At 47.8% G+C, this 25,851-nt stretch overlaps 8 protein-coding genes across 8 annotated transcripts; 3 read left to right on the top strand and 5 right to left on the bottom strand.

The window, feature by feature from the left end:
- Positions 1-1,684: 1,684 nt before the first annotated feature.
- Positions 1,685-4,172, bottom strand: F5147DRAFT_759398 (uncharacterized protein; the record flags this gene model as incomplete). The annotated part of the gene is made up of 8 exons (XM_041440442.1): positions 4,035-4,172; positions 3,970-3,985; positions 3,842-3,872; positions 3,397-3,514; positions 2,883-3,325; positions 2,344-2,858; positions 1,963-1,991; positions 1,685-1,832 (listed from the first exon to the last, which is right to left on the bottom strand). The coding sequence occupies exons 1-8, from the start codon at positions 4,097-4,099 to the stop codon at positions 1,685-1,687; spliced, it is 1,365 nt and encodes a 454-aa protein (XP_041295629.1). The 5' UTR covers positions 4,100-4,172.
- A 382-nt stretch (positions 4,173-4,554) lies between these two features.
- On the top strand, positions 4,555-7,074 carry F5147DRAFT_682597 (acyltransferase ChoActase/COT/CPT). The gene is made up of 8 exons (XM_041436466.1): positions 4,555-5,040; positions 5,088-5,112; positions 5,164-5,320; positions 5,370-5,543; positions 5,595-5,682; positions 5,732-6,530; positions 6,585-6,767; positions 6,821-7,074. The coding sequence occupies exons 1-8, from the start codon at positions 4,654-4,656 to the stop codon at positions 6,943-6,945; spliced, it is 1,938 nt and encodes a 645-aa protein (XP_041295628.1). The 5' UTR covers positions 4,555-4,653; the 3' UTR covers positions 6,946-7,074.
- A 1,996-nt stretch (positions 7,075-9,070) lies between these two features.
- F5147DRAFT_682589 (uncharacterized protein) lies at positions 9,071-9,739 on the top strand (the record flags this gene model as incomplete). Its single annotated transcript, XM_041436465.1, has 6 exons — positions 9,071-9,091; positions 9,144-9,230; positions 9,252-9,288; positions 9,333-9,389; positions 9,427-9,582; positions 9,736-9,739. Exons 2-6 carry the CDS (start codon positions 9,149-9,151, stop codon positions 9,737-9,739), a joined length of 336 nt encoding a protein of 111 aa, XP_041295627.1. The 5' UTR covers positions 9,071-9,091; positions 9,144-9,148.
- A 944-nt stretch (positions 9,740-10,683) lies between these two features.
- Positions 10,684-12,220, bottom strand: F5147DRAFT_682585 (uncharacterized protein; the record flags this gene model as incomplete). The annotated part of the gene is made up of 5 exons (XM_041436464.1): positions 12,181-12,220; positions 11,866-12,058; positions 11,439-11,812; positions 11,266-11,389; positions 10,684-11,215 (listed from the first exon to the last, which is right to left on the bottom strand). Coding segments are annotated over exons 2-5 (912 nt in total), but the record flags the coding sequence as incomplete, so codon positions are not given.
- Positions 12,221-16,122: 3,902 nt separating this feature from the next.
- On the top strand, positions 16,123-16,630 carry F5147DRAFT_835180 (uncharacterized protein; the record flags this gene model as incomplete). The annotated part of the gene is made up of 2 exons (XM_041443951.1): positions 16,123-16,337; positions 16,396-16,630. A coding segment is annotated over exon 2 (216 nt), but the record flags the coding sequence as incomplete, so codon positions are not given.
- Positions 16,631-17,251: 621 nt separating this feature from the next.
- F5147DRAFT_835179 (uncharacterized protein) lies at positions 17,252-19,108 on the bottom strand (the record flags this gene model as incomplete). The annotated part of the gene is made up of 8 exons (XM_041443950.1): positions 17,252-17,621; positions 17,674-17,797; positions 17,847-18,039; positions 18,102-18,219; positions 18,273-18,514; positions 18,588-18,630; positions 18,693-18,795; positions 19,017-19,108. The coding sequence occupies 8 exons, from the start codon at positions 19,106-19,108 to the stop codon at positions 17,316-17,318; spliced, it is 1,221 nt and encodes a 406-aa protein (XP_041295624.1). The 3' UTR covers positions 17,252-17,315.
- Positions 19,109-20,768: 1,660 nt separating this feature from the next.
- F5147DRAFT_60977 (uncharacterized protein) lies at positions 20,769-22,208 on the bottom strand. Its single transcript, XM_041432414.1, has 4 exons — positions 21,830-22,208; positions 21,403-21,776; positions 21,230-21,353; positions 20,769-21,177 (listed from the first exon to the last, which is right to left on the bottom strand). The coding sequence occupies exons 1-4, from the start codon at positions 21,956-21,958 to the stop codon at positions 20,887-20,889; spliced, it is 918 nt and encodes a 305-aa protein (XP_041295623.1). The 5' UTR covers positions 21,959-22,208; the 3' UTR covers positions 20,769-20,886.
- A 723-nt stretch (positions 22,209-22,931) lies between these two features.
- Positions 22,932-25,587, bottom strand: F5147DRAFT_608559 (cytochrome P450). Its single transcript, XM_041432386.1, has 14 exons — positions 25,350-25,587; positions 25,157-25,286; positions 24,916-25,107; positions 24,702-24,847; positions 24,537-24,649; positions 24,379-24,484; positions 24,309-24,322; positions 24,061-24,250; positions 23,952-24,008; positions 23,875-23,899; positions 23,732-23,825; positions 23,639-23,702; positions 23,450-23,582; positions 22,932-23,400 (listed from the first exon to the last, which is right to left on the bottom strand). Exons 1-14 carry the CDS (start codon positions 25,543-25,545, stop codon positions 23,316-23,318), a joined length of 1,545 nt encoding a protein of 514 aa, XP_041295622.1. The 5' UTR covers positions 25,546-25,587; the 3' UTR covers positions 22,932-23,315.
- Positions 25,588-25,851: the final 264 nt, after the last annotated feature.

Genomic DNA, 25,851 nt, shown 5'->3' with positions numbered 1-25,851 from the left:
CCTGTTGTCCTATCTGACAAAAAACATAGCCTCTTGACACCAGGCTCATTACGCGGCTCTATGTTAATCGTACCGGCCGCGTTTGTGACATACTACAGACGCCTTCATTCTGGTCGAGTGGGCTTCGGCCCCGCCTTAAAAGCAAGGTCGCTCGGGACTTGCTCCGCTAAAGAATTAAAAAGGAAGCTACTTGCTTCGAGGCCAAGGGTTGACTAGGAACGATTGGAATCATAGTTTCATCTTGTAGCGCGGGCGCTCAACTAATTCTAGATCGCGGCAAGGCTCGGTCTTTGCAGACATTCCTCGGACCGTCTCGTAATGGCAAGAGTCCGAGTCAGCAGGTCAGGGGGTTCCCGGTTGGTAATCGGTCATTATCTGCTATCATTTGCGAGTCTGAAAGAGAACTGTTGCTGGAATAGACTCACCACTAAAAACTTCGCTTCTACACGCATGGCCTGCTTTAGCTACCTACCCATACGGCTCAAGGAGAAGCAGAAGTCCCGTTCGCTCAGGCGCGCCTGCCAGATGCTGCAAGGTTGGACTTACCCTTCAATTACTGCTCCACCGCGTGCATAACTTGTAAATAGGAATGAAAGGACACGCCATCGGACTAAGCCGCCTGCGCAAAACACTAATTGATGTTCTAGGCACTTGCCAGGCGAGAGCACATGCTACCAAACTGTAATCGAGGGCGCCGCAGGCTTGGCGATCTACGCTTGGCCAAACCGGGACTCGGTTACTTCGCAGGAGCCCCAAACTTAGCTAGTCGTAATGCAACGAATGACTATCTTGGTCTGCCTACGCTAGGGCGATCTCAGGCTAGCTATCATAGTTGTGGAGAAGAGACTTTGCTTACGCGGCGTTATCTTCTCCATTACGCGGGGCCGAGTAGAAACGATTTCGTCATTGTGCACTTACGTTCTGAATGAGAACTCTCGGAGCCTGAGCATAGGACCGTGGCAAGAGTCCGAAAGGGTGCGAGTATGATACTATGTCCTCGGGGCCAGAAACTCGGCGTTCGACTTGTACTGGTTATCATTCGTAGTAAGAGCTTCTCTCCCGAACCCTATTGATATTCAAGGTCAGGAGAGGCAAGCTTCTACGCGAGGACACCCAGCCGATGGGCACTTACCTCGAATATCGAGTTCTTACGGGAAAAAAAGAGCAAGAATGGTTAGGCATTGCGCTGAGAACAACTTAGAGAGGAAGCCCCTTGCGAGTTCAACTAAAGGAAAGGGCAGTTTGGACCACAAGAAATTGAAGCATTAAACTAAACCTACTACTAGGCTTGGCATTTCTTTATTTGGAGATGAACGGTTTCAAGGAAAATCACGAAAACTTTTTGTCCGCCCAAGTCCGTTATAGTTATAATTATGTACGGACATCGCCAAATGAGAATCTGGTCTCGTTAACTTCCTCAGTTCGTGCGGGTCTTCTCAGGTCTTCCCATCCGAGTGAGTAGTCCTATGAATCTTTTCCGCAAGGCGTCCTGCGACACTGGTCTCTGAGCCACCTCGGATATTTCTGGGTGAGCAGTCTATATCGCAAAATTGACAAGTAGCTGAGATGGCAGGACTGTCTGAGAATGAGACAGGTCAGGAACCACGCGTTCGGACGATGTTATATGATAACGCACACCAGATTCTGAAGAGGGGCACGTATTGATACCAGTGCTTGAGCTACCTCAGATCATGCCCATCGACGGCTGCAAGTTATCGCTGATGTGACTCCAGAAAGGACCCGCTTCGCTGGACGACTGTGTTGCCAGACTGTCTTCAACCACGAGACCGCAAAGCTCTAACAATAAGAGTTTAGGAACGAGCTTATCCCACCTGAAGAATGGTAATCTCATCTGTGTCGGCGCACATAGGTCATGATCAAGGCTACCTTGCGCGCCTACTACAACTCGGCAAAGGGTCGAGTGAGTTTTGATCAGCCATATTCACTATAATGCTAGCTGACCTCATGAACCGAACTTGAAGGTGTACTAGCTGCATGCGCATAGTATGATCAAGGTGATCGATCAATCAATCAATCCTTGATGGGCTAGTGGCGATCGCAAGAAGAACAAGAACCACATCTGCTGCGGATAGTCACTACTAGTGTCTTCTGATGTCCGATGTTCCATCAGTCATTCGCAGCCCTCAGCGTTTCTTATGGGAATTGCTCGCTCACCGGCGACGTGGAATTAGAGACGACTAAGTAGTGCTTGCTATTGAATTGGTCGCAGCAGACAAGTCAGCAAAAGTTTTGATCGTGTCCAAGTGTAGTAGTGTACAATAAATCAGACAGCCCATTGCGAACGAGTACATATATGCATAATAATCAGTCTGGCATTTGTACCATTCGCCCGGGGCCCTCACATCCATTTGCCCAAATATTCTGGCAATCCAGACAAAGTGTACACAAGTCGCCAGAACGGGGCACTGGTAGTGGAACAGATGGAATGGTTCCCACCCCATTTTCTATATACGCCCTGATTTCCTTGAATGTCCAATGGTCCGGTAGTAGGGAAGCAGGGAACGTGACCAGTTCTACCTGTGTCGCTTTGGCGCTACACGCAGGGGCATATTCAGCGACCGGAGGTTCCCCGTCTGAAATGAGCATCGAAAATGTCTGAAGTTGCTTGAAAGGAGCCCGTGCCATCCACAAAGGCACCTCGTAGGGTGAGGGAGCAAGTAGGGTGAGGTGTTGGATGGAAGTGAGGAAAGTATATCCATGGATATCCCCTATGAAGGGCCACCATCGAGAAGTGACACTGCCCGATAACGTCAAACTTTTCGTGCTCCAAGGAAGCGGGAAATCTTTGTGGTCGACATTCAAGTCGACATCGGAGTTACACGCATACTTGAGGCAATCTGAAAGTACATACAGACTCGCACATTCAATCGCGAGGGACGGTGCGGCAAGGATTACCGGAGCCAGCAAGCTGACATCTGACTCTGAGTCAGGCTTAGCCGCAGAAGGGATAGAACTGCTAATGAAGGTAGGCTGCGGGTTTGACAAAGGCCCATGAAAATATCCGAACCACATCCTGTGCACGTGAGATGTGTAATCAAGAGATAGATCATGCTGTTGTTGATCGATGTATGTTTTCTGCATACGTAGAGCCTGTATGAAATCTGCCACGTGGCGAGCTTCTGGCAATGACACTGTGTGCAGAAGTTCCGGCAGCACAGTGCGCCTGACAATTTTGGAGACGAGAGATAGTGCAAGGGCGGATGAGTATGGAGTTTTGCTACCCCAAGTGTCAGGTTGAGTAAAATCTGGTTGTGCAGCATATTTGAAAATGATGAGAGCGAGCTCAGCTGGAAGGTCGCTAAATCTGAATGAGATGGGAGTAGGTTCCATGATGTGATTAAGAGACAGAGCTGGTTTGATGCCTTTAATACTCACCCATGAATTGTGGCACCATCCACAACAGTAGTGTCGCATTGTGCGGGACCACAAGTCCATATTTTTTGTTCCTTTTTAGTCGTTCGATGTGCTTTGGTTCTGTGGATGCTGGAAATTACTAGACTATCATAAGAACGATGCAGATGTGGTACGAATCATACTAAGAGAGTTGGACAATGTTTGATCGGCTTGGAGATCAACGGAAATATTCGATATCCACATTCAATTGCCTTCGAGTGAATATCTGAACTTCTTAAGTTTGCTTGTGAATCCACATAAATGTCGGCATGGACTCCATGATAATATTATATCGCAGGTTGTATTTGATGAGGGAAGACACGATAGAGTGAGGTAAGCATGAATAACAAGACATCAAGACAGCAACTGGTACCTGTACAAAGGCCTACAACCGTGAAGTAGGCCATGCCACGTTATCAGGACTAACTTGAAGCTCTATACTCGGTTGCTAACGACGCCTAGGGACGAGATCTAGAAGGTGTTCATGCCGAATCAGAGAGAAAGTTTCATTATCTCCATGAGATATTCGGTGCTTCTGCGAGGAGTCGTGCATACCTGGACAGCTGAGATACTGGGGAGCAGAGAGTTAGCATGGTACTAAAAACAAACATCATACTTACCGTCTTGCGAAGTTGAAGCGGATTTTGCGGGGCTCTGTCTTAGGCTTCTTTCCGTTATTGGCCATTGAAAAAGCATCCCGGGTTGAACGTTGAACACTGAATTGCAAGGGGTCGGCGTATGTGCGCGGATTATTGAGCATGAACCTGGCGATATTTTCTGTTAAAACATTGAATGAGGAAAAAAGCACCACAACAGCAGCCCGAGCCTTCCTCTACACATCAGGGGATAGTTTCACCACAAGGGAAAACGAGCAGACTGTTTCTATAATCTGAGGAAAGAAATGTAGTACTTCAAGACGATGCACGTATAGGGAGGGACCACGATGAAGCGCAATTGCAATAGTTTCGAGCTTCGTTACAACAATTCACGCTCAATATAATCATGAAATAAAGTAAGTGACACGGATCTTCCGAGTTATGTCTCACCGTCTAGCAATCTTTATCGATTCTGACAGATACTGGCGGAAAGTTCGAGGTCAACTATGGGAGGCTCCGGCTAACTTTCGACAAACACGTGAGTTGTAACAGCGACGCTCGTGATAACCGTACATCACTCGGATACTATTCAGATAGATTCAAATAAGTTGCATTGCGTTGCAGTACTCATTTCTCTAGCTCAATGCTTGCCAGGCTCCCTCCCTTCAAATTTCGTCGGAGACCATTATTGTTCCGAAAGATCCATATGCCGTCTCTTACCGGGCCACGTCCAGTTGACTGGAAAGCAGCTGCCCCTCCAATACCCAACTTCGCGGCCCAACATGATTCTCTTCCTCGCTTGCCAGTTCCAAATCTCACTGCTACTCTCGAGCGACTGAAGACGTCATTGTTACCGTTGGCACATTCGGAGGCTGAATTCACCGATGCTGTCAAGAAGATTGATGCATTCGGATCACACGCTGGGTCAGGGAGCCTATTGCAGTCTCGTCTACTGCAACGTGCAAGTGAACGCGAACATTGGCTGGAGGAGTGGTGGGATGATCTCGGCTACTTGGGCTATCGAGATTCGGTATGCCCAGCTCCACTGCCCATGGCGCTAAATTAACACGTGCGCAGGTTGTGGTGAATGTTTCATATTACTGTGAGCTGCGCAACAGTTCCTCGTGTCTTCGGCTCTGACGGTTCATATCAGATGGCTTCGATGGGCAACCTGCCCACCTTCCGCAAAGCCCTGCTGCTCGTGCTGCTGGCCTTGCACGTGGAGCCCTCGTATTTCGGCAGAAGTTGCTAAGTGGCCAGGTGAGCCCTGACGGAACAAAGGAGGGTCAATTCTGTATGGACACGTATCGGTACGTGACGGAGCATCGAAGCTGTTTTCATCCTTAACCTTTTATGAAGATGGATGTTTGACTGCTGTCGTATACCTGGCCTCCACGGTCTCGACTGGAGTGTGTCTCACGCGGGTTTCGGGGTAGATGAATTAGGCCATATTATTATTGTCAGGAGGAACAGGTTCTGGAAGCTCAAGGGTATCATAAATGGGCGAATACTCAGCACGACTGAGTTAGAGAAGTGTGTACATCCCGCTTTGCTGCTTGTATCCCAAACTAATGTTCCCTACAGACAAATACAATATATTTACGACTCTACCACCGAAGAATACCCAGGAGTTGGCGTTTTGACTGCATCAAACCGTGACGTATGGGCCAAGGTACATCTATCTATGCACGTTCTTCGTGAAACCCCCTGAACAATGTTAGGACCATGCCCACCTGGCCGCGGACCCACATAACGCATCCATCTTGCATACAATACACTCCTCTGCCTTCCTCATCTCCCTTGACACCGACACGCCCTCCTCTCCCATCGCTAACAGCCGCTCTCTCTGGCACGGTTCGCTCTCACCATCCACATTGGATGCAACTGGTTTGAAGAACCGCTGGGTTGATAAACCTGTTGAGTTTATCGTTTTTGACAATGCACATGCCGGTCTCATGGGCGAGCATTCCGTTATGGACGGCACACCTACTGTTCGTATGTGCGATGAGGTGCTCGACTGGCTCGCTGATCCTACTTTTGACCTCGGGGCGCCGTCTGCGATTCCACTGCCAAAACCCGAACCATTAGATTTCGTAGTAGACAACACGACGCGTACCGCAATCGACAAGGCGTCGAAAGCTGCATACGAGCTTGCTGATTCACAGTCAATGTCATACCACCTCACATCATATGGCAAGGCTGCCATCAAGGCGTTTCGTGTGTCCCCCGATTCATGGGCCCAGATGATCATCCAACTGGCGTATGCGCGCTTACTCCGTGCACGCGGACTGAACAGGGAAGGAGGGACCTACGAGGCAGCAACTACGCGTAGATACTGGAAAGGCCGGACGGAAACAATCAGGGTGGTCACCTCGCAATCGGATGCTTTTGTCTCGGCAATGGATGACCCTCGTGTCAGCTGTGAGGACCGGAAACAGCTTTTTGATGCTGCTGCCAAAATGCACATTGTACTGGCGAAGGCAGCAGGGTCCGGAGAAGGAGTGGATCGGCACATGCTGGGTGAGTCACCCCTGTCTTCTTGGAACGTGTCTTGCATGTTGACGAGCAAAATAGGAATGAAAATGTGCCTGAGAGAAGGCGAGCCAGTTCCAGAGTTGTACAATGACCCTTTGTACAAACGCTCCGGAAACTGGGTCCTGAGCACGAGTGCTGTTTTCTCGGACCACTTTCCTGAGTATGGATGGGGTGAAGTTGTACCGGAGGGCTTTGGGGTGGCATATATGACTGGATACGACGGTACGTTCAAGTTGAAAATTTAGGTGTGCCGAGCTTCACTGATCTATACACAGACCGTCTGCAATTTACTGTCACCTCACGAAAGGAGATGCCAAACCAGGAGTTCATGAATGAGATTGCGAGGGCCGCGGTCGATCTGTATGATTTGCACGCTGGTCAACGAAAGTCCATGTTGTAAAAACTTTTGTGTGTTGTGTGCGCAGTTTTGTAGGATTACGGCGTCTGCTTTCGGTTTGTCAATCACTGCTGTAGAATTCATTTGTCCAAATCAATAGTGTATATACAAGATGAACGTTTCGATGAACCTCCTATGGGTGAAATATGTTGATAGGGGTACGAGTTGGCCGGTACACGCTGTAGCTGTGAAGTGTCCTCGAATTCTGGACGCCAGCCCCTGACTTGCTTGTGAACTAATCCCATGTGATTCGACTGGTCTAGAATCCGAACTTGCCACAATAAATGGATTGTGGCGGAAGCCGTCAAAACAGCTGCGTGAACGACGGTCAAGACTGAGTCTTACGATGTTGATCACCTGGCTGTTGCGCCAGTCTGTTAGCGACTATCAGTCCGCCACAACATCTCGCTGGATCAGGTTGATGTTTTGACCGACTCGCCCCCCAAGCGCGACTCATCCTGCCAAGTACACCCATACCGGAGCCTCCTGCAGCCTCTCGCTGCCTCCATCTCGCACCATAAAGCCTGATGTCAAGTGAAGGGACTTCGAAAACTCGCCGTGATGCAGTGGTGGTTCAGAAATCTTTCCTGTACGGACTCGTAAGTTGTATCCTCGGATCCCAAGAGTTCTTTCCGTTCATGGAAAGTTTCGGCTATGAATGTTTGAGTTCGGTTTTTTACAGCTATAGTTTCAAATTAAAATCGACATACCTTAGCTGCCCTTGTTTATTGTTTAATATTAGGCCTAGTCATTTCTAAAACTTACATAAACGGTACACCGTGACTCCATTGAGACTACAGTACTAGTTTGACGTTTGACCCTGCTGACTGCGTGGCATGCAGTATTTTCTCAGCAGCTTGTTCAAGGCGAATAAATACCATATAGACTCTTAGATCTTATGGGTAAACCGAATATCACAGGATATTGTGTCAAGCTTAGCGCTAAGCTGCTTAGCTGCTAGGCGTGCTCAATTCTAAAACATCGAGTTCAGATCGTTTCATTTGACGTTATTTTTGTAACAAACAGTTTCATTTCGGCTCCATACATTAGTTCCGAGGTCGGAACAAGGACCTGTCTCCCGGTCAAACATACTGGTTAACATTATCAGAGTCGGCAATGAACGTTAACGTTGAACTATCATGCTGACAGTGACAGACAACAGATTCCCTGCCGGTTCCAGAACCAAGTCCAGCATCAACAACACAATACGCCATACGGTCACATAACACACTCGGCATCAGCAACAGCGACGCGGAAAAACCTATGGGAACACTTACTGGTATAAGACAAGTTTAGAGCAACGGCCAGCCTCTGGCCCCGTGAATAACAACTGGCAACAAGTGTCGGCAATCAGTACTCAGTGTTGTTCCTGTATTCGGAGATGAAACGAACTGAACTTTTTACGCCTAGGCCCTGGGCAGTGGGGATAACTCATACACAAACGATCACGTGATCACTTTGTTTTTTGTTTTTATGTCGCGGGCCTGATGAATTCAAAATTTGTGGGTAATAATTATAAACGATAAACGATCTTTTATTGGCTGACTACGTTACTTAATAATTGCTTGAGTTCAGGGTATTTATGTAAGGGCTAAGCCTGATGAGGGTTAGCAATGTGAGCGAGATGATTGAACAACGAAAACTGTTAAGACGCGGTGCTCTGTGAGTTGCATTAGTGTGCGAGAAAAGGCAAAACGGTACAGTACGAATAGCCGTCAGACCAGAATTAGTCGCCCTCACTGCGTGTTGTCAAAAATTTCCGACGGTAGATACCTGGCTGGAATGTGACCCCAGGGTCAAGTTTTAGCTGTTTCTGGACCTATGGTATGAACCGGCTTCCAGACGGTTGATTTTCCGGATTTCAATCACCTCGAAGACATGGTTTGGCCATCAAGTTCCAGCCAGCTGCTACTATGGGTCCAGAACGATACTGCATATACATTGAATAAACCACATTAATTATATCATATTCAATATATATAGTCCAGCTGCAGACGTTCAATTATTTAAATCTGAGAAATTGCAAATTTATTAGATATTCCAGCGAATACATGCGCAGTGCTAGCTAGCTACGGCTATATATACTGCAGAACGTGAGGGCTCTTGACAATATTAAGTGAAGCGGCGAGATGAATTACGTCGGGAGTAGCTGTCCAAATTAATTCAGCTTGTACTCGGATTCTATGACGACGGGTACCTACAGTAGATGTGCAGGAGACGGGTTTTCCTACTCAGCTCGATGTCAGCGTGTGATATCATAGTGACTGCAAATGTCACCTTGAGAAGGGGTTCATCCCAACACTGAGAAGGCACGTCTCACAGCTGTGGGCTAGCAATATGTCATAAGTGCGTGCACAACTAGTGGGATCGAGTACATACTTAGAATTGAGTCAATGCATAATACTTCTTGGTTCCATCGTACTCAAACGAGCTCCTGTAACACCCCAGTTATAGCTCTGGTCACTGATCAGTTCTCCGGAGAAGCCAATGGACAATATTACCTTTGACCCGGCAGGCAGACGTGTCGAAAAGGAAAGTACACAGTATTCCGCCTTGTCGGAGAAGTATCGACCTGCTTGATCTTGAGTTCATTGGATGTGTTGTTCAACTTGAGATTGGATACACATGCCTAGCTAATAAGTGGTGGATGCTTGATTTAGAGTTAGGAGTGTGTGGTCGCTGCTCAACATCGTCAAGATCGTTGTTGAAGGGTTCAGGGTAAGATGAATTGAAGCTCCGCACACCTTGGTCTGAATACTTACTGGCACAGCGACTGCATACATCCAAGAAAAGGTAAGGTAAAGATATTATATTTTGTATGCTATGTACAACACGCAAAACACACCCCAGGTAGAAGTCACTGCAAGGTAGACAAGACGTAGGCGAGGGTACCTCTAAGTTCGAGCTATTGTCGACGCCGGTGGTAATTTAAAGAGTCAGATTTCCGACACCATAGAAGTCGGCTGATATTTGATGGCTTCGACGTGGCTGAAACCTTAGGTACCCCCAGATTCTCAGCCATCTCTAAGCCGTCGGAATTTTTGGACAACACGCAGTGCCTTGTTTATCGTTGGAGCGCATGTTTATGTAACGTTTAACAGAGGCACTCATGCTAGCTACTTTTGTCAGTCATGCAATGACTTACAAAAGTAGCGAAATTCTGCCGCCGAAGCGAAGCAACTTCGAGGTAAATCCGGTTCACGTGAGACTTTGGTCGACTTGGTCCTTCCGCAGGTGGCGCCAAGGTGGAGATAAACACTGCACGTCCGTCTATATGCTGATCACGGAACTTTACGTGCTTCTTGATGACACAACTGATATCGGGAGGTATGTCACGGTGCACGGTTTTTGGTTTTTTATGAACATAATATTCAAGTTGTAGCAAAATGAATATATGTAGTACTATGGGTTCGTTACGGTCCTAGTCACCCTATGACATGTCACGAATAGTAACGGACAGTCACACTGGCCACTTGGTACGACAAAATCTATTTTCTTCGATCCATATCGACACGTATCTACCTCATGTTCTTATCGAGTTTCAAGGGGTACGATTTTATCGGACTGGCACACGCTGTGGAGCTAGCTTTTTGAGCGACGGCATTCTCGAATTTTGTTGAAACGTTAGGAATTCTAATGACGCCAGCCCCTGACTCTATCAGATCGCTAGGGATGCGGCACTATCCAAAGAATTCAAACCCAGCATAACTTCACAACTGGAATAAAACACTCAAGTCGAAGTATTTCGATGGGCAGGAAGCCAATATTCAGCACTATCCAGTAATCGTGACATTTAGAGACTACTAGTAAATACAACGGACTCAGAAAACATACAACAAATCGAACCGACACCAAAGATCCACCATGACGTACAGCAGTAAACAAAACAGACTCTAAAAAAAACGCAGCACAGCAAATCGAACCGACACCGAAGATCCACCCTGAGAACCTTTCTATAATCTCTAAGATGTGCAATAGTAGTCTAAACCAAACCAAAAGTGAGCAAAACAGCATACGTAACAATGAAAATCGACTGAGAGTGAAGACTAAGACGGAAGTAAGGTTTCGGGGTATCTTTCCCTAAAATCCAAACAAGAGCAATGGCGAAGCAGGAACTTGCCACAATAAACGGATTATGGCGGAAGGCCGTCAAAATGGCTGCGTGAACGACGGTCAAGATCATCCGAGTCTTAAGAAGAGAATCTAGAAGGACAGGAATGGTCGGGACTCCGGCCTCCTTGTCCTCGTCGTAGTCGCGCACGTCCGACATAATCTGTAGAATGCCTTGAGTCGCGAGTACATTTACAATAAAAATTGTCTTACACAATGACCGGTGCGATTGACCATCGACCAAACGAGAGTCTCGGCGATCGTCCATGGAAGTGCGTTATGGGTCGATTTCCACGGCGACTGCAGCGCCGACTGGACGACCAAGAACACCCCACAGCTGTCTTCGAGTAAGAAACAATAAACCGTCAGGATGGGACAGCACATACCTTCGAATGGTACCGCTGAAAAAAGCCTTCATCCCAGGAACCCGTTTGATGATGAACGGTTTGTGAGCTTTGTCTACTTCTTGACTATAATTTGCCCCTATGAGTCTCTTCAGTACTGCGCCGATCCGCGAAAGATCAAGCGGGGTCGTCCACAGAAAAGCTGGGGAAGTGAAAACTGCGGTGAAGAACGTTGCTTTCGGCGGACTAAGACTCAAAGCTGCCACGAGCAGCGACGCATTCAACGCCAAAAAGATACGCGCAAGGGGGGTAAAGCGCTTTATGACAGCAGCGCCTCGAGTACCGGTGACAATTTCTTGATCCTTCAGGTGGTCAGCCGCGATGACAAGGACATCAGATGTCGCGCATATGACGATCTTTTGTGCGGCGCAATCAGAAAGGTTGTGAAATCCGCAAACGAAGGGCTTACCGGCCTCCAGTCGAGGTTTCCGACCATCTCGTAGGATAGGAGGGATGAATACACAGCGCTGCTGATTGCCACGATGAGGGGCTGCAAGATCACAGAGCTAATGAAGGAGGAAGCTGTGGTGGTAGCCATTCTCGTTGAATGTAAGTTGTCTGAGTGGGCAAGCTCGATGAAAGGATGTACGATGGAGCTGAGGCTTTGCAGCATAGTAGGTGGCCTTTTATCATTTCTAAAAACTTCCGAAGCTGCAAGAAAAATCATGAATATAATCATAAACATTTCAATAAATGAGATCAGATGACAACGTACCTGACTTACAGCAGACGGAAATCAAGACCTCTAGCACCGCTCAATCACGATTCACCTGGCTGTCGCGCCAGTCTGCTAGCAAGCGCCAGTTCGGTTGAGCTTTCCGCAATATCTCTCTGGCTCAGGTTGATGATTTGACAGACTGGGCCGCAAGCGACTCATCTGCCTGCCAACTACACCGATACTAGAAGCTCCTGCAGCCTCTCGCAGCCTCCACCTCGCATCATAAAGCCTGATGTCAAATCAAAGGACCTCGAAAACTCGCCGTGAACTTCGATTCAAGATACGGACTCGGAGTAGCTGTGACTGTCCTCGGATCCGAAAAGTTTCATTCCGTACGTTCATAAAACGTTTCGGCTGCGAATGTTTGAGTTCAAATACAGCTTTTACCGCCATACATACCAGAATCTCCTTAGCTGGTTTTGTTTATTATTAGGCCTGGTCGATCCTAAGACTTACATAAATGATGACAGAGCGCTAGCCCTGCTGACTCCGTGGCGTGCAGTGTCTTCTCGGCATCTTCTTCGTGGTCTAGGCAAGTAAACACCATATCGGTAAACGTTGAATGTCAGAGGATGTGTATGTGCACTGTAAAGGCTAGGCGTTAGTACCCCTAGTTTGACATAACTCCAATCACGTGATCTCATAAGTAATTGTACCTGATTGATTTAATCAAAATTCCATTTTGGGTGAGCAACCCTGGGACGTTATGTACCTTATGCAGGTGTGAGAGAGAGTTTAACAACGGAAACTGTTAAGACGCGGTGCTCTGCATGCAGAGCTGACCGGTGACCGTTGTACATAATCGAACTGATAAGAGATTCCAAGACGATTTGTGCAATAAGTGCGCGCGCTCCGGACCCAGGAATCTTGTGCGAGAAAAGGGAAAACGGTATAGTACGAATAGCCGGTAGGGTCTATTTTCATACCGATAAACCAGAATTAGCCGCTCTTGTTTATTGTTAGAAGCGCTCACATGGTACTTTTATCGATGGGCATCAGTCACTTGCTTCCGCGGCCGAAGTCAGTTCAACGTTGAAGTTCCCACATGGACACTAGTAGTGCGGCAGCACGTGTGTGACACGCTGCTGAACATATTCGTGTCGCAATGGATCCCGGGCGAGCTTCATCTGTCCACATGTCAGTGCGCACGCCGGTGCGATTATCAGGTCTCTCTCGGCACTACCACCCTGTGGCACAAGGCACAAGTCCAGGTTGACGTACAACTTACAATTGCAAAAGTAGCTAGCTGCATCGTCGAGCGCCTCTGTTTCATGATGTCCCTCCGAATCTAATAATAAACTCAAGTCTGATCTATTGATTGGGGCGTTTCCGCTTGTGCTTACGTCCGATTAGCGTCCATGATTCCCTCAAGCATCCCACAACTAGGCTCGGTGTGACGTACGTCAGACTGGTCACGAGTCTATCCAAGGCCTTGACACCAGCACCCTCCTCTACCCTCTCTTGGCACCCATTCTCACCCTCGTCTCCTGCCTTTACTCTTTCCTTCTCTCCTCTACTCTCCCTATACCCTCTGCTTCGGCCTGTCTCTGCCTTTCCCTTCTTGAAAGCATCGGATCCCTCCAAGAACTTAACCATTATCGTGATGCCTTTCTCCGTACCCGTGATTTCGCAGAGCATGAGGTGTCGGGATACGGTTAGGAATATGAATGACAAAGTTTAATGGGGTTTGGGATATTATGTGTGCTTGCATGCTAGTTGACTACACCAAGTGTCGGCGCTGTACGCCGTAAGGTTCAGGTACTACGAGTCCCGTTTAGGCTTGGCGGTGTGCTCTCAAGTGAACTCGAACGTTCAGAATTCAGCAACTCTATCAGCTTACCTAGTGATCGATGACTTCACGTTTAGAACGTTCTAGATCTAAATCAGTGTGCTTGGAGGCTGGTGATCACCTGTGTCGAGACTTTCCGAATCACGTCAGATGAAGTTCATGGTTATTCAGAAGAGTTGGATTGATGGAAGTTACAACGGAATACTACATGTATGTCTAGACTTGAGCGCTTGAGCAATGAAATGTGAAATCTCCAAGACTTTGGATCTAGGGAGAAGCGCCATTGCACACATCGATATATCGGACGAGCGCGAAATATCCACCGCCATATGGTGCACAGCACCGCCAGGACGCACTTTGGGAAGGTGAGCAGCCACCTGGTGATACCCACCAGCTTACTCGATTAGAAGCAGGCGGGAATGAAGCGCTTGCTCCTATGTAGCGTCAGTATAAGACGTCCTCGGATGGTGCAACTGGATATCATGATACGCTCGTGTTTAGCTCGTGGAACCTACCTTTACCAGGAGTGCGACTAGGTGAGGGATGAAATTGCGACAAGGAGCGACAAACTCACCGTCGAACATAGATTATTCTGGAGATCTCGCTGTTCCTGGATGCGAATGGCACATCTCACCACTCGGTGAGTCCTACTTCGTCAACCACAATACTCGAACCACGTCGTGGAAGAACCCAAAGCCAGAACGTCCGGCAGGAAGCTTGATTCCAGAGTGCGTCATGGAGGGTCACTCCGAATGCATATGGAGCCTTGCCTACTTGGGTACCAGTGGCAATATAATGAGCACGTCTGGGGATAGTTCGATTCGTCAGTGGAAAAGAGACGGAGAACCAGTAGGAAAACCTTTGAATAACAATGGGGGAGCGATACCTTCGATGGTAGTATCCTTGGATGAAATGATGGTCATGTGTGGAAGTGTAGATGGCCGAGTCCCGACTGCGGCTGTGGAATATAAAGGAGGGCAGCATGATCAATCGGCGACCCGTGGGAGGGCACAACGCTGCAGTGAGGTGCCTCGATTGGTCTCGCAATTCCCTGGAGATAGCAAGTGGATCGCAAGACGGCACCATACTACGACGCTGGAACCCAGATACTGGTCGACAAATAGCATCACCCATAGAGACCAGTCACGTATGGGTTGAAGCCGTTATGAGCGGTGGGAACGGTCCGATGTCAAAGGGCCTCAAGGGACATGACATCATTGTGTTGGTTCAAGGACTGCGTACACATCTTCTCTGCCTCACTTGATGAAACCATCCGAAAGTGGCGGGCGATTGATGTCCGACAGTAACTCATCGTTCTTCGGGGTCATACCCACTCCGTCAGATCCATCTGTCTTACTCCCAATGAACGATATATTGTTAGCGGATCAATTGACCACTCCATTCGCATCTGGGATCTCAGGCTCAAGACCCACTCTTGCATGATAACAGACTCTTGGCTGTTGTCATGTCCCGCGATGGAAAATTCATTGCCAGTGCTGGTCCAGATACAAAAATCTATGTATGGAACCTGGAGGCGGCGCTCAAAAACGTTGTGGTACGTATGTGTTTTGTGTTTACTAATTTCCCTTCCTATCGGTTTTGGCTATCTAGGGCGCAGATGATGGGAATGCAAAGCTCAAGGCAAGTCTTCTCTGCTTCTCTTTCACACTACATCTCACTTTTTATCAGGGACATCCATCTCAACTCAGTGTTGTGCGCCCACTAATCGTGAGCAACCCCATATTTTCTCGTGTCGCGTTAGACTTTTGACCTCCGTCTTGCGTCTAATTAGCAGGCCAAAAAAACAGAACTGACAAGATATGTCAGTGTACTTTCTTGTTCTTGACCTTTCTCGCCTGACACCAGAATACAGGGCAATGATTTATTTGGCGACGAATCAGACCACGCATCTCGTCGTGCAGCTCCTCCGCAAGCCCATCGTCCCTTACTCGTTGGCGTCGTTTGCTCAGTTCCATGCATTTCGGCACACGACCTGCAAATGCATTCCAACCAATCAAACGACAGTCCCGACACTGTAATTTCAACTTCCTGTTTTCTGGAGGACGTTCCACGCGCACCGTTGATGCAGCTCTTGCTCAAGATGAAGATGTGGGTGGCTCACCTTTCCTCCTCCTTCCTCCCATTAAAACACATTGCAGAGAATCGGTATTGTCCCTGAGTCTGATGCGGAAGCGGTCGCAGCTATGCAACGTACGAACAGCAACCAGGCCGATGGTTCAACGCAATCAGGTCAAGCACATGGCTCAACTGGCGGAGCGGAAGACTTTGTGTATGAAGGAGTGAACTACTGCGGATTTTTCTTTGGTCTCCGTCGTCCTGCTTCGCATCAGTCTTGAAGGATGGAAGGCGTGTGGTACGCTCACACTCAGTTCAGTCTTCTTTCCCCCGCACCTGTGTCTGACTCCTCTCATAATCAATATTCGCCGCCATGCCTGTCACGGTGTCACCTACGCACTCGGATCCATCTCTCTTCATGCACCTCCTTTTCCTTGCGCTGCTTTTCCTATGTCCACGCCACGTGCTCACAACACCACCGGGGAGGTTGGTCCCGTTTTCTGGAATGCAGCTCTTGGTGGGGCAATGGTCTTCTGCGCGGGGAGCTGATGTTTGCTGTAAAGGCGACCCGTTGAAACGTCGAAGTTGGATGACGCGCAGCATTGAGTACGTGCTGCTCAAATTTTGCACAGATCGTTCAAATTGTGTTTTGTACAACTTGGATTCCGATCGATATGAGTTTACAGACTACTTGAAACTTACAAATCCGTCAATCTCCGTGCGAGAGTCTCTGTCCGATTTTCACCGAGGCCGAACGTTGGGACTTCAACAGCTCTTGGCACCGATGAGTGACTAAATACCCCGAAACCTTACTTCCGTCTTAGTCTTCACTCGCAGTCGATCTTCATTGTTACGTACGCTGTTATGCTCGCTTTTGGTTTGGTTTAGACCACTATTGCACATCTTAGGGGCTCAAAGGGTGGATCTTCGGTGTCGGTTCGATTTGCCGTGTATTTTCAGGGTCCGTTGTATATTTAAAAGTTCTTGGTGGTAAGGCCGTGCAGGTTATGACATCAACTTGCCTCTCAGATCTCAATGCTTGGGCACCGTGTATATATCAATCATGCTTTTTTAAAGAGGCATCTGTGACCATCTGGGATCACAGATTATCTTTCTTAGACATTATGCGATCACCTTCAAGCTTCAAGCTTCAATATTCAATAGTCAAGGCCATGCGTAGCAGATGCGTGACATTTCGGGATTACAATAAATATACAACGGACCCTGAAAATACACGGCAAATCGAACCGACACCGAAGATCCACCCTTTGAGCCCCTAAGATGTGCAATAGTGGTCTAAACCAAAAGCGAGCATAACAGCGTACGTAACAATGAAGATCGACTGCGAGTGAAGACTAAGACGGAAGTAAGGTTTCGGGGTATCCTTTCCTAGAATCCAAACAAGAGCAATTGCGAAACAGGAACTTGCCACAATAAACGGATTATGGCGGAAGGCCGTCAAAATGGCTGCGTGAACGACAGTCAAGATCATCCGAGTCTTAAGAAGAGAATCTAGAAGGACAGGTATGGTCGGGACTCCGGCCTCCTTGTCCTCGTCGTAGTCGCGCACGTCCGACATAATCTTTGGAACACCTTGAGTCGCGAGTACATTTACAATAAAAAAATTATCTTACACAATGACCGGTGCGATTGACCATCGACCAAACGAGAGTCTCGGCGATCGTCCATGGAAGTGCGTCATGGGTCGATTTCCACGGCGACTGCAGCGCCGACTGGACGACTAAGAACACCCCACAGCTGTCTTCAAGTAAGAAGCCATAAATCATCGGGATGGGACAGCACATACCTTCGAATGGTACCGCTGAAAAAAGCCTTCATCCCAGGAACCCGTTTGATTACGAACGGTTTGTGAGCTTTGTCTACTTCTCGACTATAATGTGCCCCTATGAATCTCTTCAATACTGCGCCGACCCGCGAAAGATCAAGCGGGGTCGTCCACAGAAAAGCTGGGGAAGTGAAAACTGCGGTGAAGAACGTCGCTTTCGGCGGACTAAGACTCAAGCTGCCACGAGCAGCGACGCATTCAACGCCAAAAAGATACGCGCAAGGGGGGTAAAGCGCTTTATGACAGCTGCGCCTCGAGAACCGATGACAATTTCTTGATCCTTCAGGTGGTCAGCCGCGATGACAAGGACATCAGATGTCGCGCATATGACGATCTTTTGTACAGCGCAATCAGAAAGGTTATGAAATCCGCAAACGAAGGGCTTACCGGCCTCCAGTCGAGGTTTCCGACCATCTCGTAGGATAGGAGGGATGAATACACAGCGCTGCTGATCGCCACGATGAGGGGCTGCAGGATCACAGAGCTAATGAATGATGAAGCTGTGGTGGTAGCCATTCTCGTTGAATGTAAGTTCTCTGAGTGGGCAAGCTCGATGAAAGGATGTACGATGGAGCTGAAGATTTGCAGCGTAGTAGGTGGCCTTTTATCATTTCTAAAAACTTCCGAAGCTGCAAGACAAATCATGAATATAATCATAAACTTTTCAATAAATGAGATCAGATGGCAACGTAGCTGACTTACAGCAGATGAAGATCAAGACCTCCAGCACCGCTCGATCACCTGGCTGTCGCGCCAGTTCGGTTGAGCTTTCCACAACATCTCTGTGGCTCAGGTTGATGATCTGACAGACTGTGCCCCTATCTTGCGCAAGCGACTCATCTGCCTGCCAAATACACCGATACCAGAAGCTCCTGCAGCCTCTCGCAGCCTCCACCTCGCATCATAAAGCCTGATGTCAAATCAAAGGACCTCGAAAACTCGCCGAACTTCGATTCAAGAAACGGAGTAAGCTGTGACTATCTCCGGAACCGAAGAGTTTCATCCCGTGCGTTCATGAAAAGTTTCGGCTACAAATGATTGAGTTCGAATACAGCTTTTACAGCCATACATACCAGAATCTCCTTAGCTGGTTTTGTTTATTGTTAGGCCCTGGTCAATCCTAAAACTTACATAAATGTGCTAGTAGAGTTCAGCTCCGCTGACTCCGTGGCATGCAGTGTCTTCTCGGCATCTTCTTCGTGGTCGAGGCGAGTAAACACCATATCGGTAAACGTTGAATGTCAGTGTGTGATATTGTGTAAAGGCTAGGCGTTAGTAGCCTAGTTTTGGCATAACTCATACACAAAAAATCACGTGATCTCCTAAGTTTTCGCGCTTTAATCAAAATTCCATTTTGAGTGTCTCAAGAGATATCGATAATTACTTGAGGTCAGGAAAAGGTTCAGACAAGGGACGTTATGTTATGTTATGTTAGACCTGATCTGAGGGTTAGGAATGTGTGTGAGAGAGAGTTTAACAATAGCAACTGTTAAGACGCGGTGTTCTGCATGCAGAGCTGACCGGTGACTGCTGTACATAATCGAACTGATACTTAAGATGATTTGTGCAATACGCGCGCTCCGGACACAAGAATCTTGTGGATGGTAGTGTGCGAGAAAAGGGACAACGGTATAGTACGAATAGCCGGCCGGTGTTACTCATACCGATAAACCCGCCCTTGTTTATTGTTAGAGCGCCTCTCACATGGTACTATGTATACTTTTATCAATCAGTGAAGCGAAGACTTCGCTTCAGAAACCGTGAGACTTGATTGTTTTCGCGGTCCGAAGTCAGTTCAACGTTGAAACGTTGAACGTTGAACGTGCACGCATCGGCTTCCATATGGACACTAGTACAGCGCGTCTGTCATTAAAAAAACTTTATGTGTGTGACACGGCTGATATGATATCAACGTTCAGGATGTATATATACTGTTGTAAATGAATATTGTAGTAAAAAGAACATATCCGTGTCGATATGGATCCCGCGCAGGCTTCATCTGTCCAGCAAAGAGACAGTACGCCGGTGTGATTATCAGGTCTCGTCACCACCCGTGTGGCACAAGGCACAAGCCCCAGAAATCAGGTTGACGTACAACTTACAAAAGTAGCTAGCTGCATCTTCGAGTGCCTCTGTTCCATGTCGCTCCGGATTTAATAATAATGATTCTTGTCTATTGATTGGGGCGTTTCCGCTTGTGCTTGCGTCCGATTAGCGTCCATGATGATCTAGCTTACGAGTCCCGTTTAGGACAAGGCTTGGTTGGTGTGCTCCCAACGTTTAGAATTGAGCAACTCTATCACGATAGCTTAGCTAGTGATCGACGACTTCAGTGTTTAGAACGTTCTAAATCTAAATCAGTGAGCTTGGAGGCTGGTGATCACCGGCACCCGTGTCGAGAGTTTTCGAATCACGTCAGATCAACAGCAGGAAAAGACGAAGAGTCTAACAACAAACCTATATGTATTCCTCGGCACCACCTCACACGGACAAGCCTGTTTTTCTCACAGATCCCGCGCGTCAGATCTTGCATGTACTAAGTCGTCAATTTGAGGTCTCGCGACGGCATCGCTATGGCCCTCAGTGCTCACAGGCACCACGCATGTCGTCGTATTACAGCGGGACAACCACAATGTTCGCTATGTGGGATTTCGAGATAAAAAGGCAGCAAGGCGTTGGTAGCACGCAGAGGGAGAGGCGTACCCAGTGCGTCTGGAGTGACTTTCCATGGGGAACCGTAAAGGGTAAGGTAGCCGTTAGCTAGCAGTCTCATAGTACCGAGTATCTCAGTTCTGTCCGGAGACCGAGAACATTTGTTCTTACCAGTGTGCCCGTCTCTCCCTCGCTGCCCAACATATTTGTGATAACTGTCACATTTCATTTCGGGACTACAGTAAATACAACGGACCCTGAAAATATACACGGCAAATCGAACCGTCACCAAATTAAAAAAAAAGGTATACCCTCAGAATCTTTTAGCCCTAAGATATGTAATAGTGGTCTAGAGTAAATTAAAAGAGAGTAAAACAGCGTACGTAACAATAAAGATCGACTGTGAGTGAAGACTAAGACGGAAGTAAGGTTTCGGAGTATCCTTCCCTAGAATCCAAACAAGAGCAATGGCGAAGCAGGAACTTGCCACAATAAACGGATTATGGCGGAAGGCCGTCAAAATGGCTGCGTGAACGACGGTCAAGATCATCCGAGTCTTAAGAAGAGAATCCAGAAGGACAGGAATGGTCGGGACTCCGGCCTCCTTGTCCTCGTCGTAGTCGCGCACGTCCGACATAATCTTTGGAACACCTTGAGTCGCGAGTACATTTACAATGAAAAATTTGTCTTACACAGTGACCGGTGCGATTGACCATCGACCAAACGAGAGTCTCGGCGATCGTCCATGGAAGTGCGTTATGGGTCGATGTCAACGAGGACTGCAGCGCTGAGTGGACGACGAAGAACACCCCACAGCTGTCTTCAAGTCAGAAATCATAAACCGTCAGGATGGGATAGCACATACCTTCGAATGGTACCGCTGAAAAAAGCCTTCATCCCAGGAACCCGTTTGATTACAAACGGTTTGTGAGCTTTGTCTACTTCTCGACTATAATTTGCCCCTATGAATCTCTTCAATACTGCGCCGACCCGCGAAAGATCAAGCGGGGTCGTCCACAGAAAAGCTGGGGCGGTAAAAGCTGCGGTGAAGAACGTCGCTTGCGGCGGACTGAGACTTAAAGCTGCCGCGAGCAGCGACGCATTCAATGCCAAAAAGATACGCGCAAGAGGGGTAAAGCGCTTTATGACAGCCGCGCCTCGAGTACCGGTGACAACTTCTTGATCCTTCAGGTGGTCAGCCGCGATGACAAGGACATCAGATGTCGCGCATATGGCGATCTTTTGTGCAGCGCAATCAGAAAGGTTGTGAAATGCACAAACGAAGGGCTTACCGGCCTCCAGTCGAGGTTTCCAACCATCTCGTAGGATAGGAGGGATGAATACACAGCGCTGCTGATCGCCACGATGAGGGGCTGCAGGATCACAGAGCTGATGAAGGAGGAAGCTGTGGTGGTAGCCATTCTCGTTGAATGTAAGTTCTCTGAGTGGGCGAGCTCGATGAAAGGATGTACGATGGAGCTGAGGTCTTGCAGCGTAGTAGGCAGCCTTTTATCATGTCCAAGAGCTTCCGAGTAGGCTCCAATAAGTTATAACATACCTCCTTTACAGCAGACGGAGATCGAGACCTCCAGCACCGCTCGGCAATGATTGATCACCTAACCGTTGCGCCAGTCTGCTAGCGAGTACCAGTTTCGGTTGAGCTTTCCATGATATCTCTCTGCGTCAGGCTGATGCCATTTGACAGACTGGCCCCCAGTCTTGCGCAAGCGCGACTTGTCTGCCTGCCAACTATGCTGATACTGGAGGTTCCTGAGCCTCTCGCTGCCTCCACCTCGCATCATAAAGCAATAAAAGGACCTCGAAAACTCACCGTCAATTTCTCAAGATGATGTGGTCACTGTGGTTTGGTGTACGGAGTAAGCTGTGATTATCCTCGGATCCGAAAAGTTCATCCCGTACATTCATGAAAAATTTCGGCTACGAATGTTTAAGTTCGGCTTTTACAGCCTTAGCTTCATCGACATACCGGAATCTCCTTAAGCTTAGGGCTGCTTTTGTTTGTTATTATGCCTGAAAAATCTTGAAACTTACATAAACCGTGACAGAGCACTCAGGCTAGTACATTTCATGCCCTGTTGGCTCCGTGGCATGTGATAAGTTTTCTCGGCAGCTTTGGCGTGCTCGAAACGAGTAAGTGCCATATGAACTCATATGGGTAAAGCTTTTATCTGTTATTATTAATATTGTTGAATGTCAGAGGATGCGTATAATACTTATTGTGTGAAGGCCAGGCGTTAGTATTAAGTACCGTAGTAGTAGTAGTAGACTAGTAGTACTGTAGTACCCTAGTTTGGTATAACCCATACGCAAACAATCACGTCACCACAAAAGTTGGTATTCAGTGTGACACGGGTAGCTCGGGCACCACCTGTGGGTAAATCGGGGGTGACCCGGGTGGTACGGGTACGAAGACCTGCAAAACTTGGGTACCCACGAGTACCCACGTTTACTATCTTCTGTCTGTAGCAACTTTGCCGAACTTTGAAACAGGACGCTCACGATGGGGTGTGTTGAGCTCGTTAGAAGGACTAGGTGTGAACCCGGAAGAATCAGACGAGTATTGAAGGGAAGGACCTGGTGAGTTATGCAAGTAGCAGTGCCGGGAGACTCGACGATCTCTTACTAGAATTTAGAGGTATCTTTCACAATTTCCCTGTTCTCCGTTTGTTAAACACAGTCGTTATTACAAGTTATGTACAGGATGGCCACGAAGACGACGCGATATCATGTGCCATTATATGACAGGCCGCCTCGAGTCTACTTCGAATTCATCGTCGCTCGGATGTATCCTTCTCTTGCTGCGTTCACGCATTCAAACGAGCAGTGAAATGGCTCAGGATGACTTGAGCAGAGTCAGCTGCAGGTTCTTGAATACATACTAAGTCACTTACATCGCCAAGCCGGTGGTGAACTCTGGCTTCACCTCAATCTTGTCTCCGTTTGAGTCTTTAGCATGATCAATGCGCAAGACGGCGAGTATGGCAGCAACTGCAGTCCACATACTGTTCTCTGCGAACCAACGACCTGCCAAGGGCATTTGTCATTCATAACACTGCCAGATCAACCATGTATCAGCCTACCAGGACAAATACGCCTGCAAGGGTCGGTAAATGATTGAAAATGGTAGCAAGTTGAAATATTCGCCTGCCATGACCAAAGGCAAAATGATTGACGAAAGAGTCTTTCAGCTTCCCGTCAACTGTTAGATGGCGACTAGGATCGAAGCGTGATGCATCGGGAAATACGTCTTCATCCCGAGACAGTGCCCTGAGCCATGCTCAGCTCAAGCCATTACATGCACTCCACCGTGACATACCACTGATTAACCATTACTATCGCACCTGATCAAACTACAGATGAGTCAATGACATCCTCATTCATACGACTTCGAACCTTTGGGTATAAAGTGCCCGTCGTAAACATCATCATTTGATGTCGCGTGTGGAACTCCTGTGCAGGAGGTCAGCCATGCAAACACAAAGTTATATTATTGCCAACCAACCAAGGGGGCCGATAGGATACCATCTTAGGACCTCGCGTAGAACGGCATCGAGGTAGGGTAATGACGCCCTGTCATCAAGGCACGGCATTTTATCATGCCCCACAGCTTGATCAATTTCAGCACGAGCCCGTGCTTGGACGTCAGGATAAAGCACCATCGCCAAACAAAATGTCTGCAATGCGGATCCAGTCTGCGGGACATTGAAACTAAGAATCGGGACTGCCTAAACTGCTTAAGTAGCGACTCACGGTGTCTATACCACCTTAGACGCCGTATCCCTGTCAATAGATGAATTCTGTTCTGGTAAAAAAATCTTACCTATGGATCCCATCAACGCAACAGACTTCATCGTGTCTTCGTCGGCGCCATCGTGAGCTTGGCTGAGAAAGTCAACGACTAACGAGTGTGAGGCAGTACCATTTGCCTTCACGCAAACAGATCAGGCGAAATTTCCATCCCCAACTCTGCAAACGTACCATCTGTGCCTTCACTTCGTTAAAGGGCTCGTTCAAAAGTTGTTGACATAATTCTCTACAGCGTCCCATCTGCGAAAACGCTCCACCGAAGCACCAAAATGGTAACTTCGCAACTGCAACCTCATGCTGAGCGTTCAAAATTATGTTATCGATGAAGGAACTCACGGAAAGGAAAGGTTGTGAACATGGCAACCTTCTCGGGAGAAAGAATTTGTGTTCCAATATCATTGATTTCTTCCACGCGGGTAAAAAATTCATGTCCACGAGCAAGGTGTCCGTATGTCACGGCCATGATTAAAGATGCCGTGTATCTGTCACAAGGATTGATCGTCAACACTGGATTATACGCCACAACAACACCACTGGATTAGGTACGAACGCTTGAATGTGTTGTTGTAGTGAGTCACTAGTGGCACCTAAGAGATTGATGACTAGTTCATTTGCGTGGCGAGAGTACAGCTCGCGGTATGAGAGCGAAACTTCGGCCCTGAGGACTTGATGGAAGATCTTGCGATGTTGTCGTAAGGTCTCCCCATACGGAAGAAATGCGGTATTGAAATCCAGTCCAGATCTGCATCATCAGTTGAAGAACAAATTGAATGCAAACCGGTAATGCATACAGTTCGTTTGTGGGAGTAGCGGGGCGAGAAGAGTAATTTGCAGAACGCTTGTCCAGCAACTCCCGCGCTATGGTTTCAGAGTTTATGACGATCAAATCGATCCCAAGTACGCGGGAGTGAATTATTTTTCCTACAATAAGGTATGAAGTTGAATTTAAGAGCCTGGAAAAGAGGCCATCAATCTGCTACCAACCATATGTCTTCCCCCATGCAGTATATGTGAGCCAAGGTCGTTTAGTATCCAATTGCAGCACGTTACCCAGGAATGGTAACGGACGAGGGCCAGGCGGCAGAGGTAAAGGGTAAACACGTCTGCGAGTCAGACTCAAAACGACAACCAGGGCGACAATGCACGATATCCCTAAAGCGAGATTATAAGTGAAGAGCATCGGAGAGATTATAGTCGAGTCCGAAGCATGTTAGTCCGCCTTATAAAGGGGATCTTTGACACCTAAAAGCGGTAACTTAGAGGTCAACGACTGTATCTCGCATGGAATAGGGATTTTCCAAAACAAGGATGCTAGGAGGTATTTGTCGACGAGTAAGGCTAAGGTGCTTATTCATTCGAACTAGGAATCTGTGACGGCTGTATTCCGATCCAAAATTGTAGTAACTTAGAGTTTTAATGACTCACTTGTGAGACCGGCCTTACCTGCTAAGAATTGCAGGTAGGGATACCGCCAACCTGGAGCTTC

Source organism: Suillus discolor (assembly GCF_016758755.1).
Source record: "Suillus discolor strain FC423 chromosome Unknown F5147scaffold_13, whole genome shotgun sequence".
NCBI lineage: Eukaryota > Fungi > Basidiomycota > Agaricomycetes > Boletales > Suillaceae > Suillus > Suillus discolor.
The sequence above is the reverse complement of the archived record's forward strand: the minus strand, read 5'-3'. Positions and strand labels throughout refer to the sequence as shown.

Excerpts from the sequence above, each read along its gene's own strand:
- F5147DRAFT_682597 (XM_041436466.1), top strand. The coding sequence starts at position 4,654 with ATGCTTGCCAGGCTCCCTCCCTTCAAATTTCGTCGGAGACCATTATTG. Across the intron at positions 5,113-5,163 it reads GGTGAATGTTTCATATTACT|ATGGCTTCGATGGGCAACCT; the intron begins GTGAGCTGCGCA and ends GGTTCATATCAG. Across the intron at positions 6,531-6,584 it reads AGTGGATCGGCACATGCTGG|GAATGAAAATGTGCCTGAGA; the intron begins GTGAGTCACCCC and ends CGAGCAAAATAG.
- F5147DRAFT_60977 (XM_041432414.1), bottom strand. The coding sequence starts at position 21,958 with ATGGCTACCACCACAGCTTCCTCCTTCATCAGCTCTGTGATCCTGCAG. Across the intron at positions 21,777-21,829 it reads GAAACCTCGACTGGAGGCCG|ATCGCCATATGCGCGACATC; the intron begins GTAAGCCCTTCG and ends GCTGCACAAAAG. Across the intron at positions 21,354-21,402 it reads TTCAGCGGTACCATTCGAAG|CTGTGGGGTGTTCTTCGTCG; the intron begins GTATGTGCTATC and ends ACTTGAAGACAG.
- F5147DRAFT_608559 (XM_041432386.1), bottom strand. The coding sequence starts at position 25,545 with ATGCTCTTCACTTATAATCTCGCTTTAGGGATATCGTGCATTGTCGCC. Across the intron at positions 25,108-25,156 it reads GCTACTCCCACAAACGAACT|ATCTGGACTGGATTTCAATA; the intron begins GTATGCATTACC and ends CTGATGATGCAG. Across the intron at positions 24,848-24,915 it reads CTACAACAACACATTCAAGC|ATACACGGCATCTTTAATCA; the intron begins GTTCGTACCTAA and ends TCCTTGTGACAG.